Source organism: Stegastes partitus, unplaced genomic scaffold (genome assembly GCF_000690725.1).
Source record: "Stegastes partitus isolate 25-593 unplaced genomic scaffold, Stegastes_partitus-1.0.2 Scaffold137, whole genome shotgun sequence".
Classification (NCBI taxonomy): Eukaryota; Metazoa; Chordata; class Actinopteri; family Pomacentridae; genus Stegastes; species Stegastes partitus.
In genome coordinates, this window is record NW_007577868.1 from 320,472 (window position 1) to 342,965 (window position 22,494).

General features: G+C 40.2%; 2 protein-coding genes across 2 annotated transcripts in view; one reads left to right on the forward strand and one right to left on the reverse strand.

Moving 5' to 3' along the window:
- Positions 1 to 581: 581 nt before the first annotated feature.
- LOC103355200 (tetraspanin-8-like) lies at positions 582 to 12,557 on the reverse strand. The gene is made up of 9 exons (XM_008278899.1): positions 12,372 to 12,557; positions 6,410 to 6,475; positions 5,962 to 6,078; positions 5,774 to 5,848; positions 5,582 to 5,677; positions 5,006 to 5,098; positions 3,924 to 3,995; positions 3,269 to 3,352; positions 582 to 1,947 (listed from the first exon to the last, which is right to left on the reverse strand). Exons 1-9 carry the CDS (start codon positions 12,429 to 12,431, stop codon positions 1,819 to 1,821), a joined length of 792 nt encoding a protein of 263 aa, XP_008277121.1. The 5' UTR covers positions 12,432 to 12,557; the 3' UTR covers positions 582 to 1,818.
- Positions 12,558 to 17,613: 5,056 nt separating this feature from the next.
- The window catches only part of pus7l (pseudouridine synthase 7 like), a 10,115-nt gene continuing 5,234 nt past the window's right edge, over positions 17,614 to 22,494 (forward strand). The window contains exons 1-7 of the mRNA XM_008278901.1: positions 17,614 to 17,786; positions 18,240 to 19,067; positions 19,767 to 19,926; positions 20,037 to 20,256; positions 20,831 to 20,929; positions 21,050 to 21,131; positions 21,482 to 21,647. Of these exons, the coding sequence (XP_008277123.1) occupies positions 18,278 to 19,067; positions 19,767 to 19,926; positions 20,037 to 20,256; positions 20,831 to 20,929; positions 21,050 to 21,131; positions 21,482 to 21,647 (1,517 nt within the window). The 5' untranslated portion in view covers positions 17,614 to 17,786; positions 18,240 to 18,277. The remainder of the gene's footprint in view (positions 17,787 to 18,239; positions 19,068 to 19,766; positions 19,927 to 20,036; positions 20,257 to 20,830; positions 20,930 to 21,049; positions 21,132 to 21,481; positions 21,648 to 22,494) is intronic.

Here is a 22,494-nt window from a genome sequence, read left to right on the forward strand (position 1 = left end):
AACTACCAAATCCTTAAAATTAACTCCATGTTGATCAACTTTACCATTGAAGTGCTGCTCTCACATCTCTCAGCAACAAGGATCCTGTAAAATATCCATCCATCCATCCATTATCTATACACCGCTTAATCCTCACTAGGGCCACGGGGGGCTGGAGTCTATCCCAGCTGACTCAGGGTGAAGGCAGGAGACACCCTGGACAGGTCATTAGTCTATCACAGGGCCACACTTAGAGACAGACAACCAAGCACGGGGAGAACATGCAACTCCAAGATCCCGGTGTCTTCACCAGGACGCGAACCAGCGACCTTCTTGCTGCGAGGCCACAGTGCTAACCACCGCTCCACCTTCCAGCCCACAAACAAATCCCTCGTATGTGAAAATGTACCGGGTAATAAAACTGATTCCGATTTTCTGATTTGTGCTCACAACAGATACACATGAACACTTGAGACAAGAGAAGAGGCTCCATTCAGATGATTGTTTAGTTTTACAGGGTCAAAAGGTCACTGGTTTAAACTTTAGCAGTGTACTGAAGATGCATTTTTTATGGGAAATCTGAACCTAAAAAGTAATAATAATAATAATAATAAACTTTATTTGTATAGCACTTTTTAAGAACACAATTCGCAAAGTTCTTTTACATAAAGAAAAAAACAGCATGTATGAAAAGTACAGGCAAACACTCAAAATATAAAAACACACACAAGAAAAACGAACAGACTTGAAAGGTGAGCTGGTAAAACTGATTAAATTACAGGTAATTACAGGTATTGGATAAATAGAATTCCTTTTCTAATTTATTCCTATTTAATTTTTCTATTGTCTACATAAACAAATCTATTATAAAAGTTAAATTTCCTCTTGAAATGTACCAACTACTTCTAAATACTTGTGATTAAACAAAAAAAATAAAAAGCAGAAAAAGCTCAAAACTGTAGTTTCTTTCCATCACTGCAAGCTATTGTAGGTAGCATCTTAACATTTCAAGTGAACAAGTACTTGAACCTATATGTAGGACTTTCATCTACATTTTTTCAGTTTTATAAAATATGTTTTTATGTGCTGGTTTGAGAAAATAACTTAATTTTTTACCTCATTTTAATCCTTACATGTTCTTTCTTTTCATTTACACATTGGATAAATGGATGAGAGGAGCAAGAGTCAAAGAAGAATATTTTTATTTGCCTTCATTCGGTGCGTCATCTCGGTCGTCACCAATACAGAAGCGGAGCACCAACGTGTAGCAGTGATGGCCCATTAGATGGTGAAAGTATTAAAAATATAAAAAAATGTCATTGTAAAAGTTAGAAAAATGTAGAAAGAAAAAGTTTCCATAAAATTTGACAGAAAAAAGCTACAAAACCACAAAATACAGACGTTCTTATTAAAGCTCCCAAACAAACTTCATCAGTGCTTTCTTTGGAAACCACATCATCTTTTAATGATTCGCTTCAACTTCCTGACATCTCGGATCAAAAGGTGCTGCATTACAAATCCGCTCCGGGGTGAAAGTGCCACTGCAGAGTCCAAATTGTATTAAAAGATGAAACGTGTGTGATTATAACAATTAAAGGGAATTCCGTCTGTTTCTGGCGTAATGTTACATGTTTCTTCATGTGTGACCAAAGAATTTACACAATTGCTGGTTCAAAGGGCCAAAAAAAATGCTACCTCATGTTTTTAATGCAGCTTCACTTGTTGGATGCGATACATTCAAGCATCTTAAATCCATTTCTTTTGTGTTAATCCCATTGATCCCAAAGTTTTACTTATCTAAATCTGCTGACATGCAGCCGAAAAAAAAAGGCAAAGAAATCAGGTGTATTCCTCTGTGAGGGTGGTGTAGTTGCCCGCTTTCGCCTCCGAACTGTAAACCACTGCAGGGATTTCGTCTTTCCGATCAAGCCGACACAAGATGACGACGCACAACACGACCGACAACACCTGCAGGACGGAGGGAAAGAGACGTTACTGTTCGAGTGGAGCTGCAGTTCTAGAAAGAGACTGAGGAGGGCAGGAAAACCAAAGAACATGAGGTGACAGGTTGTCCTTTTTATACAGACATTGTCACATGTAGCAGTGAGGAGACTTAATGGACAAGCAGGAAATACATGAGTTTAGTTTTGTTTATTTGGAAATAACAGTGTCTAGCAAGTAAGTAAATGGCTATAATGTCTGGAAGTTTTTTTTAAAGTCTCTTTACTGCACTTTTAGTTTTGTGTTCCATTTGCATTTCACTTCAACATTTTGCACAATTTTTATGCACCTTAAGTTGTAACGTGTGCACTGATGTCATATGTTTCTCGTGTTTTCTTATTACATACGAGGTGTGTCAGAAAAGTTCCAGGACTGGTGTCACACAAGATATATTTCAAACCCAAACTAGGAGTTTTCCCCTTCAGACGATCAACAGCACGTCTACAAAGAGATCTTGCTGCGTTTGCTTCGTTCAGAAGAGGCAGAGTTGTGGCAGGACAAGTGGTGGCTGCTTCACCATGACAACGTGCCTGCTCACAACGCCCTCAGCATCCCACAGTTCCTGGCTGAGAAGAACATCTCCGTGCTGGAGCAACCTCCCTACTCACCCCACCTGGCTCTGTGGGATTGTTTCCTCTTCCCCAAGCTCAAGGGGGTCATCAAGGGGACCCGTTTTGAAGATGTGGACGACATCAAGATGGTTGTGATGATGGAGCTGCAGAGGATCCTGGTAGAATCCTTTCAGGAGTGCATGGAGGCAGAGAAGGCTGGGGAAGTGTCTTAGACTCCAGGAGGATTACTGGTAGTTTGTAGTTTGGATTTGAAATACATCTTTTATGACACCAGTCCTGGAACTTTTCTGACACACCTGGTATGAGATGATGTGTCTGAGCAGGGGTTTGTATTTGACTGTGTTGATGTTTTTTTTTTTAGGTTTTATTGCTGTCTTTTATGTTTTAATGTGTGTGCTCCAGGAGTCCAGGTTTTACTCACGCTGATTAAAACCACCTGACTAATGTTGTGTGAGTTGTTTTGAGGCACCAGAACAGCTTTGACTCATCTCCTGTTCTCTCATGTTTTACATTTCTGTATTTAGTCTTCTAATGTTAAGCACATTGAGTTTACTGGTAATTAATAAAATTGCTAACGGTGTTTACATGATGAGGATCATTAGTGTGTATCGTGAAAGTCGGCTTCAGAAAAGTCAATGTGAAGTTCCATTAGATAAACAAACAGACAGGCTTCTGCATACACGCCAGACACAGATGGACTGATTATTGGTACATACCCACAATAATGTGACTCCCAGAAGAATACCCAGCACAGCATTCAAGGCGCCCACAGCAGTCTCAACGATGAATGGAATACACGGCTGAAACAGGAGAGTGGATCAGTTAGTGCAACTGTTCACACAGCATGTTCACTGTGAAAACAGATTTGTAACGAAGCTCAGAGAGATTCCTCTGAATTTTGGAGTTGACACCACTAATGGTTCCAAAACGTTGAACTGTACAGTATGACATGTGTAGACAAGTATTGCTTGTTTTTGTGGGGTCAGAGGTCAAATAAAGGGGGAAAAAAAAACCCACTGCTTTTTAAACTACAGAGTTATTTGGTTTGTTGTGTGATGTCAGAGGAAAACTGCAAGGAAGAGAAAACAGACAAAATACTTAGAACTCTTTTTGCTTGTGATGAATGCAAAGACTGTCCTGTTTCAATGTGAGGCTGTATTTCTTGACCTTTACTTTGTAAAGACTGCGAAATTCTTATTCAAATACAATGAAAATGTCACATCTTTAGGAAAGAATTGTTTTTATTTTAGCATTGTCAGTGTGTCATTCATGTACTCCATAGTGTGTACATGTGTATATATCAATACACAGCTGCATCAGTTACCACAGTGTTAAACTATGTACTCATAAATACAGTAATGTCTTTATTACCTCAGCATAAATCATGATGGGCCCTTCACCCACCCTGTCCTCAAACAGGCTGCTGTCCCGTGGAGCCGCCACCTACAACACATGCTAGAGATGAACCATTAGCTGAATGACTAATGCATTACAACAGATGCTAATGTTCCAGCGGATTAAAACAGGACTCTAAGGTTGAGTGGTCTCACGTGGCAGCTAAATGCTAATAACAACGTGCATATACGAGATCAATCTAAATCAGATCTAATAACCCTTGTTGTGAGGTTTCATCCTCTGGGGACTATGATAGGGATGTCCCGACCCAATCTCAAAGGTCGGGATCGAGGAGTTTTGTTGTTGCGTGAAGCGCAGCCCAGTCCTTCGTTTGTGGTGTCATAAAGGTGGAGTACAATTTGTGGCAGCACATTATGGATGTAAATTTTGAATAATTTTCTTGATCAATCCGCTGTACTATAAATCTGATTAACTGGTAACACAATTTAAACTGAGCCTAGTGAACATTTATCCTAAGCTGACATTGCTGTTTTAGTCAATGGACACGTGATTTATGCAACTATGCTGTTAGATATACCACTGGGGTGTAGAAAAACTGTCCAAGCAGATAATTAGACATACATATGCTCTGGTCAAAGGACATGAAGCATCACAGAAGACTTTGTCATGGTGGCCCATTGCTAGTTAGACCCCAACAATGCTCTTTGCTTGCCCGTAGTAGGAGTGACAGATTTCTTGGGTAATATTAAACAATAAGATGTTCCACCCGGTGGCACAAACTGGTACTACAACTAATCTACAATACATTTTCCGACATGCATGTAGAGAATACAGGTCTTTGCCGTTCTTTTGGAGCTTGTAGAGCCACGGTACACTTTACCTGCTCCACACTGCATTTCAGTGCTTTACAAGAGCTTTGCAACAAGGTTTGTGACTACCTATGGGACGTTAAGTCACAGCTTGGATGCAGAAATGCAGGTTTTTTTTCTTAATGCATTGCAGATTTTAGGTTCTTTAAAGGGGGAAACATTATGGACTTTTCTACCAATAAATACCATAGGTCAGTGGTATAGTCACTGAAAAGCTTTCACACTCACACATGGATTAACGGAGTCTTCGACGCACAGGCAGGATTCTGGGATATGGTTGTTCCAGTCCTGGTAACCCTTATCCAGTCCACAGCACTGAAACTGAGAAGGAAGTCAGAGGAGAAAGTTTGAACACATGCCAAGAACTTGTCGCGACTAAACAAATCTTGACCCAACCTCCTTCTAATAATCACTGTAGCTTGTTCATGACGCTGAAAGTCTGTCGTACACACCCATGTGAACTTGTGCCAAGATGGTGTGTTTGTGTTTTCAGGAAAGTAAGGTCCTCATAAACACTGAATCTAACATCAGAAGATTAGATTGCTGCTTTTCCCATTTCTGGTTTCAGATATAATCCGAACAGCTGATTTTAAGTTGTTTATTTTATTAGTAACACAAGCGTTTCTGTGTTTGATCCTCTACATTTCATACTTTCTGTATAACATAACTAACCTTTATCGGTTGATAATTACGTGTACTCTGTCTGTGTTTACAGTTTTCATTGGGTCATCACTTTAATAAATGCTTGAAAAATGTTTTCTTTATACTTGAACTTGACCATGAACATTCTCACATGTTACTTACTTCTCCCTGTATTTCCATCAGGCTTTCCGTAACACTGTCACTACGATTAGCCAGCGGCAGCAAAGACAGGTACGTCTTCTGTATGCCTTTCTCTAACTACACAACAAAACAACACAATATGTTTGTTTTTTGTGAATCACAAAATATACATACACCAAAAAAAAACACAAAAGCTTTTCAAAGTCAGCTTACGTGTGGTTTCGAAACCAGTCCAGCAATGTTACACGCAGTCATGAACAGGGTGGTCATAATCATTCCAACTGTAAACTGATGCACAAACACAGATATACAAATCAGATTTGGAACATTTTTCTACAAATGTAGGTGAGTTTACTACTACTACTACTAATTAAAATGTGCATTTTTTTCCCTTTACCCACCACTATGAGTGCCCACTTCTTCTCTTTGTAGGCACCAAACGCACCAGTGAAGGCCAAGACCAGAATTATAACGGCAATGGCATACATGGCATGTAGGGTTGTGAGCACTTTCTCTATCTACAGAGAAAATGGACAAAATAAGGTCAGCGGGACGTCTGGAACAGCGAAAAACACGGGTTCAGTGGCCAAATTTTGAGTGGAAACAAAGAATAAAGCTTTTAATGAGAAAAAGAAGATGTAATATGGTGTAACTTTCAGAAGTCACGCCGGTGTTTTTACCAATTACTTCCAATGAAATTATGCACACTTTGCATTTTGCTGCCCTTTATAAAAAAAAAGCAGGTTGTACAGTTTTGATAAGTTTTGCCACTAATATTTGGCAAATTCACAATGCTCGCAAATTGCTGGTTAAATATGATGGAAAAATGATTGTATATGCATGTGTTACCTCGTCCTCTTGGTGGAAGTGTCCATGGCTGAACAGAGTGAGTCCTAACAGCAGAATAGCGATGATCTGCAACAGAAACACACTGTGTGATTCTCTACTTTCAGGGCTACAAGCAGAAATTATTTTGAATATTTATCATGTAATTCAGAAAAGGTCATCAAGTCGCACGGGGTTGTCTTCAAACACCTTATTAAACCAACAGAGACTTTGTCCTTTGCCAAGTTGCAAATAAGGGTTTGTTCTCTCAGTTTCCCCAGATAAATGAAGGATAATACAGAGTTTTTGTACAACAGCAATGCCGTACTTGCTCCACCTCTATGTTACGTTGCTGTCTTTTAATTGCTTCCCATGTAAGGCCACCAAATTGCTACACAGTGCAGTCAAGTCAAGTTTTTTTGGGAAGTGAATGACACTGAATTAAACATGAATAAAAATCATCACGATACCCAAAACTTGCTTTTTCTATCCCCTGCCACTCCCCAACCCCGACCAGATGTTCTCTGACTTTCCTCCCTGTTTCAGTCACTGGAGTCGCCTGGAGCTATTTACTGAAGCATACTTCGTTTTCCCATCAAATACCGAAACAAAAAACTCTTCATTGTACTGTGAAAACAGCTGGTTTTCTTACTTCTCTCCACTTCATTTTCAGTGTTAATGGACAGTGGTAAAATGAAAACAGAGCATGTTGTTTTTATTCTCCATTTATGCCAAATCAAAATAAAAAATCCATTTCCAGTTTTTTTATGGTTGGTTATCCACAGACATTTGGCAAATAACAAAATTGGAACTTTTTGTTTTTGGTATTTAATGTGAAAACAGACTACAATACCCAGACCTCACATCCACCTGCTCACCTGTGTGTCATTCTCCTGCACTCACCTGCCTCACTTGCTTTCCTATCGAGCTTTTTCACTACCACAGGTCACCATAGTAGCTTACTGGGACACTGAGGCGTCATTAATTCGACCAGTGCTTTCCCTACTGTGACAAGTCAAAAGGTCTCTTCCCCCATCAGCTCCCAGTATAACACACGGCACCTTTCCCCATCTTTTGGCCTACTGTCACATCATTAAGGTTGTTGCTATCTTGTAACCAGTTTTCCTCTACCTGTGCCTGCTTGCCTTCCTGTAAGCTCTTATTAGTTCTTAAAAGAAAGCCACAGAACTGTTCCTGCCGGTCTGCTGGGTCCTCCCTTCCCACTGTGTCACATACAAAGCGTGACGACGAAGATAAAGGAAGGTCTCGTTTGGATGTGCCTGAGAGCCTGGGAACTGGAATCTTGTCTTTTATGTTGCGGAGATGTTTTGCCGTTGCAGAAACTGGCAAGCATGACCATGTGACAGGGATCTGGGGTTCTTTGAAATCACAGGCCATTTTAAAGACGTATGTGATGCCCTCGGTGCATGAACCGTTTCGCTGAACTTTCCAGGTTTCCTGGAATGTGCTCCAGTGGCTATTTCAGTCATCGCATTTGAATCCCATCGAAATCCTTTGGTGGGATTTAAAGAAAGCTGTTCCATCTTGGAAACCTAAGAATATGAATGAACCAGAACATTTTGCACTTTAGAAATGGGCTACAATTCCCAAACATACTTATCAGAAGCTTGTGAGAAACTACCAGGAACTCAACACATGCAACGTCGCTTGGGTCCATCACTCACATCACACGCACCACTGCTGTAACTTGTTGAGAAATAAGCTTATTAAGCTATACATAGCACTGGTAATCTAACAGCTGAATACTTGTGCTGACTGTATACTCCATTTGTTCTGTTCAACCCTTCACATCAGCTGTTCGAGGCCTGTGTGTTAATCGTATTGAGCCTTATACAGAGTCTGGTTCTGTTGTGGAGCGTTCAGCCAAACCATGAAGAAGAGCATGATGGTCACAAATCTGTGCAGAAAGTCAAATGACTAGTAAATCACAGGGAGGCAACCGTCAGACTTGTAAAAGACCAGTGACAGTTAAAACAGACAGAAGATATCTGGAGGGGCAAACTGCCTAAACAAGCTGAACCACATGGTGCACAATCCAGCTCCCATCTACTGTAAATACAGTGAGAATGAAGAGGACGGGAAGGGAGGACTAATTCCCACCCACACATGACTGATTTGATCTCGAAGACGTACCAGCATGACCTTGATTGCACATAGTAACTCTGTATTTCTTCCAAGAAGTGTGCCGACAATGAGGATGCCAAAATACACGTTTGGGTCATGTTATCACAGATACATTAGACAAACATCTTTGTGTGACATTTCAACATCTATATGGAGCAGTATGACTGCTAGCATAACACAAGGTTGTTTTTGTCAGCAGTTTCCCCTCTCTGGCCTTTTGCACTCTCTCTCCATCAGGATTTCCGTCATTTGTTTTATTAAAAATAAATAAATTAAGGCATCACCTTTAGGCTTTAGGAAACCACCTCCGACGGGGCGCAGGATACCACAATCATATTATAGTATTACAAGTTATCAGCAGGAGTCTTTATTTATTGTTCCAAGGGTTTTTTTTTCCTGCTGAAGCGATATTATTTACCTATTTTATTATTACAAACTGGAGAGTTTACCATGGTGGTAAATTTCAAAAGTGATCGAAAGGAGTTCCTCTTATAATATTTTTGAAAAAACTCTTTGTTCAAAAAGGGCCTGCACTCACCAGTACACAGTTTTAGCACTTCTAGATTTTACTCTTAGGTTTTCTTGCACACAGGCCCATCCAACAAGCTGCATGGACTCTTTTCTGGCCTCTCCACATCAGGTTCTCTGGGTAGCCTAAAATAAACTACATTACCCATGGGGCACCACATGGAGCTCATCTGTTCCTGTTCTCACCTGCTTGCTTCTGTCTTGTCAGCAGCTAGTTTAGTTAACGTTGTTTAATTAACAGCAAGCAAATGTTAGCACCACTCACAAAACCTGTTGATGTCATGTTAGCATCAATAAAGTAAAGGTCAGAGGAATGGAACCTTCTGCCTGTTGTGCTGGTTGCACAATAAAAGGGGTTAACTGGCCTGCCTGTCACTTTCTTGTGTCGAGCCTCAGAGGGATCTCCATTGTTCCAACAGACAATAGAACAGCTATCGTCAGTGCTTCAGCAGCCAACTACGACGTTAACAATAACATTAATCAAGATGAATGGCCAGCCTGTTGGTCAAAGAATCGAATGCTGTATTTTTGCCCCGAGAACAACTGACATATTGTCAGACACTAAAAGCTGGGGTGCAATCAGTAATGTACTGGCAAACAGGCGAACCGGAACTAATCCTGGTGGCCCCCCGCAACCAAGGAACAACAAAAAAAATCTATAAAGCTACATACCGGCTCTGCCTGTCTTTTGTATAGTGTTTTGTCTGTTTTTATCTTGTTTAGGTGAACGTGTCATGCGCATACACTGATGGATGTGGCCTCCAGGTTTAAAAAGTGAAGCCTTAAACCAGCATTCTTTCCAATGACCAGCAGAGGGCAGCTCCACTGATGGCACAAACAAGCATAATTCTCTAGAAGTCTAAAATGACCCTACTTCTCACTTGATTTGTTACCTCACTAAATATTCTTCTAAAGGGTTTATGGTCTAAATTTGCTCGTTTCATACCTTCTTCAATGCAGGATGATGTTCATTTTGAAAATTATGGTCCCGTTTAATGGAAAAATGGATGATCAGACTGTATGTTTTAGGGCGTAGCTACCTTGTGGTTGACAAGTTGCTACTGTAGAGCATTGCATGGTGTCTGCGCTCTCAGTCAGATCCACCCCTCACTTTGTCACATCTGGTCTTAACAGATGTGACAACGCTGGAATTATTGAGGAATTCTATCCACCATGGTCACTAGTTAGTGTACTAGTCATGGGATCGTTCAGGTCATACAGCCACCACTTAAATCAAGAGTCCCATCAGGACATTTCAGTGGTTCCAACACAAATAAATGACAATATTACAAATAAATACATACACATTCTTCAATGAAAATGTTATAGTTGCCCCTGACGAAGGGCAACTATAGAGTCATTGGTGCCATCTATGTGTCTGTTTGTGAACGGTCTCTAGCTGGAGTACTGAGGTCTAATGAGTTGGTATTTCACAAGAGAAGTAGGAATGGCCTCTCCTTGGAATGATTACATTTTGGGGTCAATCAGTGCAAAAACAGCTTAGCTAGAGGTCAGAGGTCACTTTTTCAAAAATGCCATATACTTTCAAAAGGGTGAAAGGTAGATTTCTGGTGTTTAGTGCAGATAAGCAACCATGTTGGGGCTTTCCGTTTGTGATGTTACATTTGACCTTGGATGATATTACAAGGTTAAAATCAAGGTCATACATTTTGACCACACTGTAACTTGAAAGCAGTGCAAGACAGACACATATAACCATATATAGGCTGTATGTAAGATTTGGCCTTGGGTGATATTTTAAGGTCAAACTCAAAGAAATTGCAAGTATATTTTAAATACCATATACATGGATAGTACCCATATCACCTTGGAACAGGTGCAAACCCCAGCTGAGTCTAGGTTGAACTGAAACACAACAGGTGACCTGAAAGCACAGTAACCCTAATGATTATTAGAACCCAGCCAGACTTTGTTTATATGGAGATAAACTCTTTCGCTAAGGTTCAGGAACAGGACCACATCTCAACTCCTCCCCTTCCTGTCGTACGTCTATACAAACCACTCTGCCCTTCCCACTTGTTCGTTCTCACTTCTCATATTCTGGCCACTCTCCCTTTACTTCTGCCTCCTCTTCCTGTCTTCTCCTTTTCTTTGGGTGTCTGCTGGCCCAGGAGCTGCTCCTGATCCCTGACTAAGCATTTCCCCACAGCGCATCAGTTCAACTTAGTCATCACCAAATAACGCTTATTTGCATCCACTAAACAATCATGCATCAATTTGATGGTGTGGTCCTTGCAAGTGAATGGTTTAAAATTTCTTTTAAAGTTTCCACAATCTCTGAAAGTCCCTCAGCTTTACAATTGTCACAGAGCTCTGACCTGTGGACATATGATCAAAGCCACATTAACCGCACAACACACTAACATTAAGGACTTTCCACCAATAAATAAAATAATCTACTGGATATTTAGCTCCTCAGACGTTGGGAGTGCACGGAGACTCTTGTGTTCACTCCTGCAGCCAACAGCAGAACATTTGGTGTGTTTTGCTCATAGTTACGACCTTTTTTACAATCAGCAGAAGCATCTCTAGAAAGTAAACAAACTTTGCAGGCACCGTCTGTTTCCCAATGGCTCTCCTGGCACCAGGCGGAGGATGATTAAACAAAGTTTGAGCTCGATGACTGTTGGTTTCTCAGCTGATACAAAGCAGCTGAGTAAAATTCCTACTGGCTTGTAAAGATGGGAAGCTATTTGGTTGGGGGTGGGGGGTTGAGGAATGGCACAAGTAAACATCTACATATCTTAACAGCTTTTACTTGACACTTTCAAGCTTATGAACACAATAAAAAAAAAAGATTTTCACCATATGGGACCTCCACCAGGCACGACTGACTTTACATTGCATGTCTTGTACATAAGATTAAGCACTGGGTTGACTCCAGCAGCTACAGGCAGCGTTTGGCACTTTCACTCAAAGACAACTCCACAGTCAAATATTATCTATCCAAATTAATGAAAAACACTCATGGCTGTTCATATTTGCTGTCGTAACTATCAGCAACCACCTGTCTGCACCAGATAACGCAGAAGTAAACAGATGCGTAAAAACGCTCCTCTCTGTGCGCGCAGCACCAGGCATATCTCCATATAAGCGCTCTTTAAATTACTTTAAAAGTGCCCAATACTTGATTGTTCGCTGATACACACACAAACATTTAAATAACAGAAGCACTGGTAGTTATTTTTCTTTGTTTTTTTTATGGATAATAATGTCAACGTGCGCAAACACAATCTTTCAGCGACTGTTTGCATCTAAGAGGCAGCAGCAGAAAGGAAAACAACGCACTTACCGCGATCAAGCCGACCACGATGAAGTAACTCCGCTTCAAACACACGTTCACTTTCCCCATGTTTGCTTCGCCTGATCTCCCACTACAGGCTAAAGCTTTCTTTAAAAGTGCCACAGAGAGGGATAACCCCGACTTTACAGAAGAGAGACTTTACATCTGGATGGGTGGAGAGAGAGAGAGAGAGGAAACCCCCTGTGTCCTGCTGCTGAGAGGCCCTCCCCATCTGGAAGGAGGGCTGTGTGGAGGTGGAGTTGGAGAAGTTTGGGGAAATAATTAATGATTTATGGCATTTTGTGAAGAAACTGATACACAAGTTTGACGAGAGTTGTTCCAAACTTTCATATGCCTTTTTTTTGTTGTTGTTCTAGAATGGACGATTAATAGATAAAGTTTAAAGAGGACATAAAAAAAGCCATGTTAACAGTGGCATTAAAATGTGTACTTGGTGGTGTAATCACAGGAGAACCGCTGCCAGTAGCCTAAAGGTCAGCAGTAAACACATCACAGATTAAAAAATAAATAAATAAATAAAAACCTTTCTAAATCACATGAGCAAAGAGGCCTGCAGCCAAACAAACTTTGTTCCGTAAACAGTGCCAAGAAATGATGGCATTAAAGTCTAACGCCTGACTTGAATGAACCTAAGAAATCAGTTAGGGTTAAACCAGTTTCATAAAGGTCAGTTCAAGTTTACAAACTCAGGCTAAGTTAATACAGGTTCAAGTAATCAAGATAATTAAGTGTTTGTTTTTGGGGTAAGCGCAGATCAAACAAATCCACTATTTCTGCTCAGTATAGCCTGATTTCTTGCAGTTGCATTGGTAGCTAATTCTATAATTATAATCATTCTGTTAATTTAAATTGAAACTCACTTTATGTAGTATAAGCCTAAATGTTTGATATCATATATGTACTTGAACATGTATGTAGCTCAAAATCTTATCATGTATCACTGTGTTATTTATTTAAGTTATCATTTATCTAAGTTGATTTTTTCTCAGTGTTGACTGATATTAGTTAATAAGTAAAATTATATGGATGCAGACCAGAAAGTCAGTGGTAAAATCCTGGCTTTTCCGTTCTGTCAGCGCTGCAGGAACTCTGGTTAAGCGACAACTCAGGATTAAGCCTGACAATTAACCTGATAAGTAGTCTGACAGTTAACTTGCCCTGGAACAGGTTAGTTTCTCTGCATAGCAGCAGAGACAGTCAATTTGAATGATGTTGAATTTACTTTAGAAAAGTGACATAACCTGACAGCAAGTCAGACTAACTGAAATAAGCCTGACTTATTTGGTTTACTTGCATTATTGGACACAGGCCCCTGGGAAACAGTACTCCTAAAATAACAACTATTCACCATCTGGTGCAACATTTATCATTTTCTTGTCAGGAATCACGCTGCAAAAACTGACTTTGAACTGCGTCATCTTGCAATAAATAAAGAAAATATTGTAAGAAAGAGAGCGTGCGGTATGCAGAGGAGGCAGAGGAGCTGGAGCATCTGTTCTATCCTGCCTCTCCTCTTTTCACCAGTCAAAAGAGGGACTTTCTCAAGGATTCCTAAACTGGAATGTATCTTGAAGTAGTCGGCGTAAATGAAACTGTTTCTTTGTAATTGTAAGAAAAACAAATCTGTGTATTCCAACTTGATCAATACTTCCTGACCATGACCGGACGTACAATTTTTGCTTTCTATGAGAGTAAGAATGTCAACGGATGGAAACTGAATGTAGTCAAAACACTCTTTAAACATTGTTTTCTGCAAATGTGACAGTTTTCAAAGAGAAATCCCAATAACTATTACTGATAGAAAGGATTTAGTTTTTCCATTTCTAAATCTTGCTTTGTTTGCTTGTATTTTATTATGTACTTCCCTTTTTGCTTTTTATTGGCTTGCGTAATGCACAGTTCTTTTATGTAACCTCTTTGTTTTAGTACTTTTTGATTAATTTCTTTATTACTGCTGTGTTCCAGTTTTCATATTCTAAATGTTGTTTGTATTTTTGGTAATACAAGATTCGAAAGAAAGGAAACCAAGCGGTCAGCTGTCAACACCTCATTTAAGCCATAACTGAAAGACTCAGTAACACATGTGACCACATTACTGTGGTTATGACCACATTGTAATGGATTCATCATTATCTGTAGAGGAAAGTCGTGCTACTGACGAATCCACACTGTGATGTCAAACGTGACTTTGCCAGCAAGGGAGCAAAATAATGGTCCAAAAGAATGAATTGATGAATTATGTTTTAAGTGGGAAACTAAAAATTTGAGTTTATAGCAGATGCACATGTGGTCAGTGTGTCATTGTCGGAGTGTTTGAGGGTTTTTAGAAAGTAAAAAAAGCCAAAATGTGTCTAAAATTTGCAGTGCTGAACACACAAAGCTCAATTTGTCAGATTATTTTTTTTCCTGTATGTGTTGCTCATTGTGTATATCAGTTAGGGGCCGGTGAACCCGGAGGCTACCAACTGTAAAAAGGAGAGAATAAGGTCTACCAAATCTGGTAATGTTACCAGTGGAGGAACAAAAAGAGACCAGAAGTACTCATGTTTCTGTGTGTTCATGCCTCCATGATAGCTCGGCTCAGTCTATATAAAAAAAAAGTCCCATAAAGCACTTTTTGTCTGCTGTTGTCTCAGAAGGACAAATACATAGAATCTCCATCACACGACCTTTCATATGAATCCCACAGACACATGTGAACACACACCATACGTCTGTCTGTCTGCCGCAACTCACTCACCCACGCACCTAACGCACATAGCTGCAATATTATTAGTCCTTGGAGTTCCTCCAACAAAAAAAAGGCTCGATTGTTAACGCAGATCCAGAGTGGAACACTTCCTCACGGAGCACAGGAACATCTGGAGAACACGATGGCCACACACACATACACACACATCACACTCTAATGCAAACATCCATACACGCACAAACACACATGCGTAAAGCTTTCTTAGTGTCCCTCGACCTCCTTCGGTCGGCTTCACCGGTGCACATCCACAGGATCTCTGGCACACACTCGCACATCTGTTTGACATGAAGGCATTCTGAGGATGTTGGTAGGCGGAAAGACACAAAAACAATCCCAAAGACTTTTTTTGTTGCTTCTCCTGTTGTGCAAAACAACCGTGGAATGCCTGCGCTTGTTTGTGTTAAATGTATAGTTCTATATTTTTTTAGTTTATGCATGTTTTTTGTTTCTCGTTTGTCTTCTTCTAAAGCTCTGTAACCACTTATTCATGCACAAAATCCCCTAAAAAACTGAGTGTCTCGCTTACAAATGCTCTCCCCGAGAAAGACACGCAGATACGCTTCCGTTGTTTTTGAATTCTTTGCTTCCTGAGAGGAAAACATTAGCTCTCCTGATGCTCGCTCTGAAACACCGCGTCACTACCACTGAAGTGTGGTCTTACGGGATTCAAAAGAAAAAACGCAAAACTTTGTGAAGGCGTTCTCTTCCCGATGCGAGCCCTCTTCCCCCCTTTCTCAGGGAAAATACAGCAGCACAGGTTTTTGGAAACATCTCACTGTAAATATGATCATTGTGCAATCTGGAGCAAGTGGTTCCAAGATTTGCAGGAAGTTATGTAACTAATCTGGATCTACTGTGTTGAAATGAGGCCTCGAGTTTAGCAGTCAGGAAAAGGGAATTTCACTCTGGAGAAAGTGCTCTTTTTCTTTTTTCACTCCAGTCAAGCTAAAGTTGAAATGTCGTAGATGACCTAATGGCTTCCAGTGAGTCCCAAGAGCTAAAACAACATTGTCTAATCCACTTTGTTATGATCAGCGAAAGTGCATTCCTCGAATCTGCCCTAAAATGGCCCGAGTCCTCCCTTTCGTCAGCACTCTTGAGGAAGAACAGCCTTGTCAAACAACAAGCCAGGAAATGTGGATCTGTTTCTTTTTTTTGGTGCACAGTTCATAGCAAACATTAATGATTCAAGAGGGAAGAGAGAGAGTGTGTGTGTGTCAAAGTGGGTATCAAATGTTAATGCAAAGGCAATTTACTGGCTTGAATTTCCTTACTTTAAGTATGTATACTTGTGCATATTTCTGGGAAGTGGGAGTGCTGGGGAATAGAAACAACCTCTCACTGTGACCACAAAGCCTCCCCAGGCTTTATACCAGTAAACCACGCACCCGCCGGACATACCAGTCCTGTGGAATAAATGTCATTTAACTGTGAAGCAATAATGAGTAATGAATGGGATGTTGTTTGTTGCTGGTATGTTCTAGCACGTATTATAATTAAAACAATCACTACAGCGCATGCTATTTGTGACAAAAACAGAATAAAAGAGAGAAATGCATCATTCTTATAAAGGCCCAACAAAGTCCATAAGGTAGCTGTTCAGTCATTTACAATCACATCATATATTAAAATTTCTTGGCAATAGATTTGTAGATGTGTAAATTTTCCTTTTAAATTTCATTTAAAGCTCAGTATTTTGCAGCTAAATCATGCTTGTGGTGTGACTGTGTTCTCAGTTGTGTTTCCAAGACCAAGAATCAGCTGTGACTTTTGGCACATTGCTTACTTCGATCATAGAATCCTATTGTTTAAACAGTATAAATGCACATTTTTAAAAGATCTTTCCTTGCGACATTTTATTTTGTTTATTTTTAAAGAAATCATCATCATCAAGGACTCTTTACAATAATAAAAAAAAATTGTTTGATCTTAAACATATCCAAACTAAAGGAAAACATTAATCAAACCAACAAAGTGTATGTATATTTCTTGTATTTATAATGTATATTGAGTCCAGTGGTTTGTTATGGAAAGCTGGTTTAACAAACTCTGAATCTGAGCCTGAAGTCTGAGTTTTGTTTAAAAGTCACTGATGGCATAGTGGCAGCGGGAGGCTATTTTTAGTTTGTGTAAACCCATTTCCTTAAATGTTAAAAAAGAATTCTTTGGTATGTTTTTCATGTGAGGCTCACAACTGAGGTCAGAGTCAAAGGTGACTGAGGTTTCTCATTTGTTTACATGGGTTTAATGCTAGTGCTGCTGCTGTACATTGATTTCTCTCTTTGAGTTTCAATACCAAAGACCAAGACACATCCACAACTCCATATCTAACATACAACGCTATATTCATTTTAATTTTTTTGATGTTTAACCTCTAGTTTACGCATTCATGCACCGCTGCCTGGCCGCTGCTGCGTCGCTGTCCCTTTAAGAAAAGTCACATGACGGCCACGTGACGCGGAAGCAGCATCCTTTCAGCGTGGTTGTGTTTACAAGCGACTCGTTTACATACCGCATGCAGGTTCGTCTCGTAAACAAACAGTTACATTATTGTTATAAACTCACAATACGTGCATATTCTCATTTACAGCCAGCAATGCTCTTTGTTTCCTTCGTTATAGCAGCCGCAGCTCTGTGTCACCAATGTCGAGGTAGGTTTTTGTGCAGGTTATAGAGATTGTACTGAATTGAAAGACTAATTTGCATGAATAACGGAAATATAAAGCACCAGTCACTCACTTAGGATTGCTAGCGTTACTTTAAAGGTGTGTACCGACTATAATAGGTTTGCAATCTGGTGCTAGTTTGTGTCTTTCGTGTGTTAGCTTACATTCCGTTCATAGAAGTAACCAAGATGTGGAAAATGAACACAAGGTCGTTTAAAAACACATTTGTACGGACGATAATATTCAGATTCACTAAAGAATCTTAATGGATGATAAATTATTCCTGATAAAAACAGATTTGTCAATTTTCAAAGTTGCATTTATTATTATACTATTACTATTTTACTTGACTATTAATTATTATATGACTCATTTTACCTTCAGCAACATTTCAATCATTGCACATTTTGCTAATATTTCATTCCTTTTCATCACCAGGAATAAGTAAAAACGGCCCTAAGTGAAAACAAGTGACCATGAAGCAGGGCAGTGAGGTTGTGAACGTCCCTGCGTGCTTCATTTCCAACCATGAAGGTTTTCTCGGAAGCATCAAGAACTTTATCGAAGACTTTGTGGTGACTGAGATAGACATTGACGGACATTACGTTAGAACAGCAGCAGCCACGCAGAAACCAGGCTGCGCCTCCTCAGACAGAAACAGCAAAACCGGTGCAGACTGTAAGGAGAACAGTCATCCCTCAGTCTCGCAGGACGCTGATGTTTCGTTGGAGTGGGGGGTCGACGTCCCCCTGCCCAGTCTTGGGAGTTTTGATTTAGGTGTGATCTTGGGTCCGTCAGTCAGCGAAGAGCTCGAGCACTTTGTGTTGACTCTCAGAGACAAAAAGCCCACTGAGCTGGAGCTTTCTCTGGGGTCCTTTGCCGACAAACACCAGAGAGCCAACGTCCACCGGGCCGTCAGACACCGATTCCCCTTCCTCATGACCGTCACCATCCAGCCTGAGATCAGGGTGAGGGAGGACCCGGACTACAGGGAGCTCACCCAGCTGGTGAAAGAGGACGAAGCGGAGGACTTCTTCAGGTTCATAGATGCTAAAGTGCGAGGCTCGTCCTATACGTTTGGACCTGATGACAATAAGGAGCACAGGACGGCGGTACACCATTTCCTGAACAGGAGGTTTGGGAAACTGGTGGAGACAAAAAGCTTCAACGATCAGGGGAGGACATCGATCTCTGTCAGGCTGAGAGAGCGAGGGAGGCCAAAGAAGAGAAGCTCAGAGGAACGTAAGGAGGAAGAAGTTTATACTGGTAAGATGTAGGATTGCAACCGTCTACCTTCCTCTCTATTTTCTTAATTGAAACATAAAATGTCAGAAAATAGAGAAAAAGTGTTCCTAGAGGACAAACTGACATTAGATTCATTATAATTTGTCCAATGTACAGCTGAACACCCAAAGAAATTCAAATTACTCTCATAGAGCACCAAGTAAAAACAGAAAATCACATTTATGATGCTGGAACCACTGAAACTTTACCATTCTTGTTCAATAGCAGGACTTTAACAATTAATTAACCATCAAAATTACTATATAATAATTGCTTCAGCTGTCGTGACACAATAATTATGTCACAAAATATTCTAGTTTTCCCTTTTTTTCATTTTGTAGTTTGTTTTTCTCTATGTGTATTTGCCAAGTCTGAAGGTCATAGACAGGAAAACTGCAGAAACATCTTGAAAAAAACACAAGAAAGCACCAACATGACAGTACATTTTCTGCCAGTGCATCATTAAAATCACACACCATCTGTTATCTTTTAACAAATAAGGTTATGTGGAATGAAAGTAAGGATATTTGATAATAAAATAAGGTAACAGGACAGTGTTTTGAGTTTAAAATGTAGTAAAAATAATGAACATTTCCATTCAGATTTCTCTTAAGCAACAGAATTTGGTTTTTAATGTTTTGTAGAAATTTAAAAAAAACGCTGTTTCTGTGTGTGTTACAGCGTTCACTCTGCGTAAAGAGAACCTGGAGACTCTGGAGGCCATCAGCTACATGGCAGCAGCTCTCGGGATCCTGCCGTCAGATTTTACCTATGCTGGGATCAAGGATAAGAGAGCCATCACCTACCAGTCCATGGTGGTCAAGAAGGTCGCACCTCAACGGTAGTGCTATGCTTCTCTTTATGGATTTGATTGGTTCGGGTGTCAGTATTTCCTGTTTAAGATCTTATAGTTCTTTCTAAGACAGCTGCTTACTTATGTTACTCATGTAGGTTGCAAGAAAAGGCAGCAGAGTTCGAGAGGAGAGGGATGCGCGTGTCTCAGGTCCGTTCTGTCGGCGAGCCTCTGAGGCTCGGTCGGCTGCAGGGGAACCACTTTGACCTGGTGGTCCGTGACCTGAGGGCACATGGAGCCGGTGACGCGCTCTCCTCTGGCGCCGACGCACGCACTCGCCTGGCAGCGCTGGTGAAGGAAGCAGTGGAGAATGTCAAGGTACCATTTAGCTTGTCTTCTTAGTTTGCAACAGAACGTATGCCTACAAGTGAAGAAGTTGTACACTAGAATGTATTGTGTTCAGTTTAAAGCTATGAAGACAAACACTGTCTGGAAGGACAAGGAACCATTTACACTTTGTCATTATATTATAGTGCATTGTCTTCATGAGATTATTTTAAGTCTGATGATACACTGAACTTTCCTCAAAATCACCATTAAGTACTAACAAGTGTTTCCTCAATACACCAGCAGAGCACTGAGTCCTGCATTTTGATAAAGATGGGGTCACTTCCTGTTGCTGTCAATGCAAACTAGAGCATCAAATCTTGATTAATCTACAGCTGAAGATGGTCTCCAACAAATGGTTTCATTAGTTGTTTTTAGCAGATTCAGCTGTTTAAGTTGAGTTAAATGTTTTTGATGCATTTTTTAAAGAGCCTGTTTTCAGTGGGAACAAAAGATTTGGTGTTGACAGTCAGAAAAATATAAAATATTACCAGCTTCATACTTAAATAGCAGTGCAGTCTTTTATATCTGCAGCAACGTTCATTTTGGTTGTTTTTCGTTGCAGACCAGAGGTTTTGTCAACTACTACGGACCACAGAGGTTTGGGAGTGGACAGAGCGCTCAGTCTGATCGAGTAGGATTGGCTCTACTGAAAGAGGACATGGTGAGTGCAACATTTAAAGCGTGCAGAACTAGATGATAACAACGCTTTTATTGTGAAATTCAGGCGGCTCCCAGTAAAACTGTCTGATGCTGTGTCGATGTACATCGTTGTGTGTGTCAGGTGAGCGCTGTGCGTCTCTTCTTCACTCCAGAGGAAGGCGATGATCCTCAGAGCCACGCTAAGAGACACTTCCTCCAAACAGGTGGGAACTTGGATAGAAGGACTAACCATTACAGTTTCAGTTCTCCTGAAAATGACCAGAGATATGTATAAAAGTAGCAACGCTCAAAAATGTCCGCACAATTTGCAGAAACTGTGAGTTTCATTTGGGGTTTTTGTGCACTTCACTTGTGTACAGTTCCTCTTCTTGTTTTTTCGTAGAAATTCATCATATTTTGTAGAAAACCCCTTCATGTTTTGCAGTTTAAAGAGCAACTAATTTATATTTGCTATATTAAAACTGCAAATTATCTTTTTTCTTCTTATTGTGTTGTTTTCTTTTTCACCCTTTGTTCTCGTTTCCTCCTTGTCTTTCCTGCCTCTATCTACCAGATAACGCCAAGGAGTCTTTGGCCTTGATGCCGTTGTCCAAGGCCAGGGAGCGGCTGATGCTTCGGGCCCTAAACCGCTATGGTACCGGTTCGGACGGTTGCGCCCAGGCCTGGCTCAGCCTGCCGCACAGCATGAGAGTCTTCTACCCTCACGCCTACTGTAGCAGGTCAGCTGCAGGGATTCATTCCTCATTTTTTTTTACGGGATTCTTTCGCAGTTCAAACACAGACATCTTAATTGTGAGGAATTTCCTACAGTGAGATAAGGACATTGCTTATTTCACAGATGATGCTGTTTATTTTCACCTTCCACAGTCAGATAGTCTCTTTTAGTTTCATGGTTTAACTCAGCCCCACTTCATGCCTCTCAGACATTATCACTACATTTGAGTCACAAAGCTCACATCTGAATAGCTTCAAGGTATTTTCAGAAACCAGAATGCCTGTTTCAACCGGTTGAATAAATGCATATTTGTTTTGCTACAAAGTAAAAAAAAAGAAAAACCACAATTTCAAAGTTGAGATTGTGTTTTGGATCCAGATAGCTGGAAAAATAAATTTGTCTTTGTTTCTTTCTCTGAAACAAAAGTAAAATATAGTGTTTTCTCTAAAAAAAATGAAACTTGGAAAAGTAACCTCAACAGAGACAAATGCTGCTGGTTATATGAACACCTTCAGTACAGCCGTTTGTCAAATGATCTTGATCGTGTTTATCTTTTGGATTTTGGCTCCATTTTGCACGAGTCATAATCTAGCGTCACCTTTCAATTTCATTTTCTTGTTATGAAAGTAAACATATATTTAATGATTATAATATAGTCATTAACAATTGGTCATTTTCAGTTACATTAAAACCAGCTCCCAATACAGGGAGTGCAGAAATATTAGGCAAGTTTTATTTTTGAGGATTAACTTTATTATTGAACCACAGCCATGCTCTTAATGAACCCAAAACACTCATTAATATCAAAGCTGAATATTTTTGGAAGTTGGAGCAGGGCTTTTTTAGTTTTA

Bases quoted from the DNA above. Each gene is read 5' to 3' on its own strand.
- LOC103355200 (XM_008278899.1), bottom strand. From the start codon at position 12,431: ATGGGGAAAGTGAACGTGTGTTTGAAGCGGAGTTACTTCATCGTGGTC. The intron at 3,996-5,005 runs GTGAGTGTGAAA...CATGTGTTGTAG, and splicing joins AAGACTCCGTTAATCCATGT to GTGGCGGCTCCACGGGACAG. The intron at 1,948-3,268 runs GTATGTACCAAT...TCCGTCCTGCAG, and splicing joins TGGGAGTCACATTATTGTGG to GTGTTGTCGGTCGTGTTGTG.